Source organism: Chrysochloris asiatica, unplaced genomic scaffold, assembly GCF_000296735.1.
Source record: "Chrysochloris asiatica unplaced genomic scaffold, ChrAsi1.0 scaffold00043, whole genome shotgun sequence".
In the NCBI taxonomy this organism is placed as follows: domain Eukaryota; kingdom Metazoa; phylum Chordata; class Mammalia; order Afrosoricida; family Chrysochloridae; genus Chrysochloris; species Chrysochloris asiatica.
The window spans coordinates 9,930,639-9,937,376 of NW_006408561.1; the positions used below are offsets into that span (position 1 = coordinate 9,930,639).

General features: G+C 34.0%; 1 protein-coding gene across 1 annotated transcript in view; it reads right to left on the reverse strand.

The window, feature by feature from the left end:
* Nucleotides 1-6,738, reverse strand: part of SI (sucrase-isomaltase (alpha-glucosidase)) — a 124,389-nt gene that overhangs the window by 105,809 nt on the left and 11,842 nt on the right. The window contains 3 exon segments of the mRNA XM_006861797.1: nucleotides 300-425; nucleotides 4,408-4,520; nucleotides 6,341-6,440. Of these exon segments, the coding sequence (XP_006861859.1) occupies nucleotides 300-425; nucleotides 4,408-4,520; nucleotides 6,341-6,440 (339 nt within the window).

The window sequence follows — 6,738 nt, forward strand, 5'->3', positions numbered from 1 at the left end:
CAGGATAAGCACAGGACTGTAAGGTGGGCTTGAACCATAAGGTTGATAGTTCAAACTTGCCATTCTCTACTTGGAAACCACATACTGGGTTGATGTGAGTCAGAAACAAGTTGATGGCACTTAACAACAGCAACATAGATAGATAGATAGATGCTTCATTTTGTAGAATAACAAAACCTACATATTTTTTAAAATGTTAATAAAATATATGGTGGATATCCCAGACAATTTATACATTTATTAACACGTGACAATATTTAATCTGATAAATATCTTCACAATGACTTCATTCCACTTACAAATGGTATGCCAGCATCTCGGTTTCTTTTCACGACTTCTTTAACTACATCCAGTGAGCCATAATTCCAGCGACTCAGTTGGAACCCTAGACTCCAGTATGACGGCATTGCTGGAAGTCCAGTGAGCTTGAAGTAAATGAACATTGTATTAGATCCAATAAAGAAAAATATATTTAGCATTTGAAAGCAATATTATTATGCTTCTTACTATGTGATATTTTAATAATCATTTCTGTATAGCAATATATTTTACATAAAGAGATAATAATACCTGTATTCTAAAACAATTCCTGGATATTCTATTAAGAATTATGCTTTGAAACACTTAAATATTTGTCATTTATTTGTATTCATGCTGTATGTAAAACATTAAAAAGTGCAGAACTCAAGAAAGTAGTATTTTCCAAAATATATCCTTGCTATCATAAAGAATATAAGGTAATAAGATTGTTTCACCATACCACTCCATAGCAGCATAATCATAATTATGATAATAACAAAAATGAAAGAATCATTTAAGAAAGAAAGATGATGAAAATACATGGTTTCCATTCTTTTTCATTTTATTTTAATTTCTTCTATTAACTTATAAAATGTTAATAGAATATTATGTTAGAAAACTCCCATCTAGTTTTTTCATATATTTTAGAGAACTTTGCTTAATGCCTCCCACCAGACCCAAATGGACTTCTTTTTTCCAATCCTATGGTGGCCCTCCTCAGCTCTGAGGACAGCAGAAAAAACATGTGCTGTATTCCAGTAATAAGTGCCTCAAGAAAATGGCAGGGACATGACCTTGTATATGGAAATATGAGTACAACTGATATATTTTAACTAAAAAAAAAAAAAAATGAATATTTGATTAGATTATTGTAAGTAATGTTATTTGTCATTCTGGGTTTATTTTGAGGTAAGCACCTATGTCTTTTTTTTTTTGAGCTATCTTTTATTCATGATCTATGTTCAAAAACCCAATATGTAAACATTAGAATGAGTAAATCAAGCTCCGCTAAATATACTCTATTCAAACTGCTAAACTGATGTATAAAATACTCTCATTTTAAATATACCAGGCTCTGTAAGAATAGCACTCAATCACAAGGTCACTTTGAAACACAAGGTTGGCTGTTCAAACTCACCAGCCACTCATAAGGAACCCTATACAGGGTCACTATAAGTTGGAACTGACTCAACAGCATTTAACAACAACAACTCCTCATTCGGAGTCCTGATCTAGTGCTGTAGGATAAGCATTGAACTGCTAACCACAAGGTCAGAATTCAAACCCACCAGACATTGCTTGGAAACCTACACAGGGTCAATATGGGTCAGAACACACTCGAGAGCACTTAACTAATCCTCACCTATCTACTTTCTTGTTGTATACCATTTCACATTTATAATGACAGTAAAATGTCTACTATCTATTTTTCACATGAACAACATTAACTAATGGTTAACCCATGTGTGCAGAGTTGAACTGCACCATCATGTTCACAAAGCCGATTATCAAGCCTGTGTTTCAAATTGCCCCTGGGTAAGTTTGAACCACCTACCATATTGCTAGTAGTCAAGACCATTTGTGCCACCCAGGGACTCATTTCACATTGTAGATATTGCAAATTTTGTGTGTTTCTTTTTATGACAAACATATATATCAACGATTTAGACATTGTAAGTGATTGTTGTTCATTGTTAAGTACTGTCAAGTCAGTTCCAACTCATCACAACACGGCATAGAGTTTCCTAGGCTTTAAATCTTTGTGGGTGCAGAAAGTCTCATCTTTCTCCCATGGTACTGCTGGTGGGCTCTAACTGACAACCGTATAGTTTGTAGTCCATTGCTTTATTGCACAAACCCACCGTGCTCAAAATGTATAAAATAACAGTTATTTTTATATCTGCTTTTTGGGTTATAATTGAAGAAAGCTTTGTTTCTTACAGTAAGAATACAAAATTATTTCTCTTTTGAGAACATTTTTGGAAGTTGAAATTATATGTTGGCCGGTAGCTCTCTTCCAAATTTCTTGGTGCAGATGAGTGATCACCTCCAGTGCTGCATCAATTTGTTGAAAGATTTCAATTTGTATTCCATCAGTTCTTGGAGCCTTGTTTTTTGCCAGTACCTTCAGTGTAGTTTAAGGATATTCTTTCAGTACCTTTGGTTCTTGATCATATACTCCCTCTTGAAATGGCTGGGCATAGACTGTTTGTTTTTGGTACAATAACTGTGCATTGCTTCCATCTTCTTTTGATGCTTTCTTCATCAATCAACATTTTGACAGTAGAATCCTTCAGTATTTCAGGTTGAGGCTTGAATTTTTTCTCCAGTTCTTTTAGTTTGAAAAATGCTGAGTATTTTCTTCCCTTTTGGTTTTCTAACTCTAGGACTTTGAACATTTCATTATAATACTTGAATTTGTCTTCTGGGGCTACTCTCTGAAAGTTTATGTTCAGCTCTTTGACTTCCTCATTTCTTCAACTCACTTTAGCTTCTCTATGCTGAAGAACAAATTTCAAAGTCTCTTATATTATTCATTTTGGGTATTTTTTTTTCTTTCTTTTTTTCCTGTCTTTTAAATTAATTTTTGCTTTCTTCTTGTATGATGTTCTTGATGTCTTTGCACAACTCTCTGGCCTTTAGTCATTAGGATCTAAAGCATCAAATCTGTTCTTAAGACAGTCTCTAAATTCAGGCAGGATATGTTCAAGTTCCTATTTTGGCTCTCGTAGACTTGTTATAATTCTTTTTTCAGCTTTAGCCGAACTTGCATATAAGCAATCTCTAGCCTTATTTTGGCTGATGATATTGAGCATTTATACCATCTTGTCCTACAATGTAGTCAATTTGATTCCTATTTATTCCATCTGGTGAGGTCCATGAGTACGATCACCTTTTATGTTGCTTTAGAAAGGTATTTGCAGTGAATGAGTCACTGTTTTGTTGTTTTTATAAAATACCATCTAGTCTGTCTGATACATAGCAACTCTGTATAGGGTTTCTGAGGAGCTTCTGTTGGGTTTGGACTGCTGACCTTATGACTCAAACCAACCTGAGGGTTCTGTGCCTTATCAAGCTGTGCCACACAAGAATTCCAAATAAGTCATTGGCCTTGCAAAATTCTATCATGTGGTCTACAGTATCATTTCTATCACCAAGGCTGTATTTTCAAACTACTGATCCTTCCTCTTTGTTTCTAACCTTTGCATTTCAATTTCAATGACTAGTACTTATCAGTACATCTTGATTGCATGTTTGGTCAATATCAGACTGAAAAAGTTGATTGTTGTTAGTAAGTGCTGTTGACTTGGTTCTGACTCATAGCTTCCCTGCATAGGGTTTTCAAGGAGAGGTCTTATGGTTAGCAGTCCAGTGCTTATATAGCAGAGCCACACCAGGATTCCAAAAGAAGTTGGTAAATTCTTCAATTTCATCACCACTGGCTTTTGTGGTTGGTGTGTAAACTTGAACCATTTTTGTATTAATTAGTCTTCCTTATAGGTGTATGGATATTATTCTACCACAGACAGCATTGTATTTCAGAACAGATCTTGAAATGTTCTTTTTGACGATTTATACAACACCATTCCTTTTTAATTTGAAGTTCCTGGTATAGTAAACCGTATCATATCAGGTTCAAAATGGCCAATACCTGTTCATTTTAGCTCACTGATGCCTAGAATACCAAGCTTCATGCATTCCATTTATGACTATTTTAAAATTTCCTAGATTCATACTTTGCACATTCCATGTTCCTATTATTAATAGATGTTTGCAGTCAGTGTCTTATATTATGCAGCTACCAAGTATGTCATTATCTGGAAGTGCCACTGAAACCTGTCCACCATGAGTGACTCTCTGGTATTTAAATCACTGATAGCACAGCTTCCAGCATCAGAGCAACATGCAAGCTACCATAATACAACAAATTGTCTCATGAATGGTGAAAAAACTACTTAATTATGAAAAACGGCATAATTTAAAAAATATTTACAGATAAGAAGCCCTAGGTAACTAAAGTAAAGTCAGTTAAATATAAGTAAATACAACAATAGGAAAAATAAAATCAGAGAAAAAATAATTTTATAAAATAAACATGAAACACACCTCTTGATACTGTTGGACTACTTGTTCTGGAGTATCACCGAGAAAGATGTAAAAATCCAGAATGCCACCCGTAACTCTGTAAGTTACTATTGGTGTAGGCTGGATGAAAATTTCTACAAAATAAAATTGGAAAAGCATAAGAAAATCATAAAATTGATATCAAATAATTTTAGCATCCTATTTAAAGTACTTTTTTTACTAGTCATGTTATTTTTAAGACATTTAAAAATATTTAAGAGGAAATAAGATAATGATGATGTGAAGGAAATAGGGAAAAGCAAAATGCCAACATGCATGAGGCTAATGATAGGATATCCCAGATGTTCCCACATACAGATATTAGCAAAAGCTCCCCTATAAAATACACAGTAAGGGGTAGGGTATTGGTCCTCAAATATCAAAAATCTTTACTTCAAAATGTGCACACCAATGAGATATTTTAATTGAAGAGTCTTGTACTCTTAGTAATATTAATTTCTAAGAAAACAAAAAAAACTAAACAGAAAGATTTTGAATTAACTCTTTAATATCTATGACAGAAGTCCTATGGTGTGGTGCTTGCTGTAGGATCAGCACTGGATTGCTTAACAGTAGGTCAGTAGTTCAAACTCAGTAGGCACTCTTCCACAACTCTATGCAGTGTTGTTATGAGTCAGAACTGACTTGAAGCCATGCAAGAACAATTACACATTTAAGACATGTGATTGAGTGGCACAAATGATAAAGCACTGGGCTATTAATAAAAAGGTTGACCTTTGGAATGCATCCAGAAAAGCTTCAGAAGAAAGGTCTGGTTATCTGTTTCAAAAATTATAGTCATTGACATTTTGTAGCAAAAGGAGGGGAGTGGCTGACTTTTGCAGTCCAGGATTGTCTAGGGACTCTAGACCCAGAAAGGGAGAGGGTCTGTGCACTGACGACCAAGGGACAGGCTTGCGGAGTGTACCCTTTGGTTGGTTGATGATGCATGGAGGTGCTTGTAACCATGGCAATGAAAAGATATGTGATAGGATGAGTATAGAGTTGATGTTCTCCCATGTAAGCTATCACATAATTCATAATAAAAACATATATATTCATATATATAATATATAGTCATTGAAAATACTATGGAACCCAGTTCTGATCTAAAATAAATGGGGTAGTCATGATCAGAATAGACTTGATGTCATGTTTTTCTGTGGCTGCATGCAAATACTGTGTCTTGGTTCAGGCCCACCTTAGTTCTCAGGGTAGTATCTTTACTTTAAGAGGACTTTTTCAACTATTTGCCAGGAGAATCATTTAAAGGTCTGTTCTTGGGGGAACATTATTCATTTTTATAGATGTTTATGACTGATGATTTACCTATTAAACCAAACCCAAAACCAAACCAGTTGCCAATAAGTCAGTTCTGATTAATGGTGACATCACATGTGCAGAGTAGAACTGCACCTTTCTTCTGGGATATCTCTAGGAAGTTATGAAACACCAACCTTCCAGTTGGTAATCAACCATTTAACTGGCTACACCTCCTCTACTTATTAAACACAGATATTTAAAGCAACAAAGATTCTATATTATTTTTGAATTATGGTAATTTAAAAATGACTCTTCTCTCCCCCAACCCTGTTCTGTTTTGTTTTTATATGCAATAACATATCAACTTATCTTGACAAATGAAGTTATGGAAATTGGGATATTCATTTTCATGAATATATTTAAATGTTGCAAATTTGTTCAAAAGGAAAAGAAAGTACCTAAATGTCATAATACATATAACATTGTGGAGCAAACTCTCACTAACTTCAAAAAAACTTGCTTATTAATTCACATGCCAAAATAATTAGCAATAAAGTTTACTGGGACATACATTTATCTATGATTGAAATGAAGAAAACAGTTAAGCCATTTCAAGGTAACCTTACTAAACATGATATCAGATTATTCTTACCCATTGCATTGCTATTCATTAAAAAAACACCAAATGACTTTCCAGAAGTATCTTCAATACACATGAAAAATGTTTGATGACCATATAAATTATTATTATTCTGTAAGACAAAATTGAAGATTAATTTTAAAGTATATTTTATATGAAAAAAAAGTAAAATGACCTTTATAAGTTTCAATTTGTTTCTTCACTTTACTTACATATATGTCTATACTAGTTGTATCTATTATATACTGCTGGGGACAACATATGCAGACCCTGGGTTGATCAGTGGCAGCCCCATTAAACCACCTCTGAATATAATCAGTTTAACCCAGATGCTCTCCTTCCTCCTGAAAGTATATAGGAATATTAAGAACAATGTAGCATTTTAGGTATAGATAAATGAAGCCCGGTGC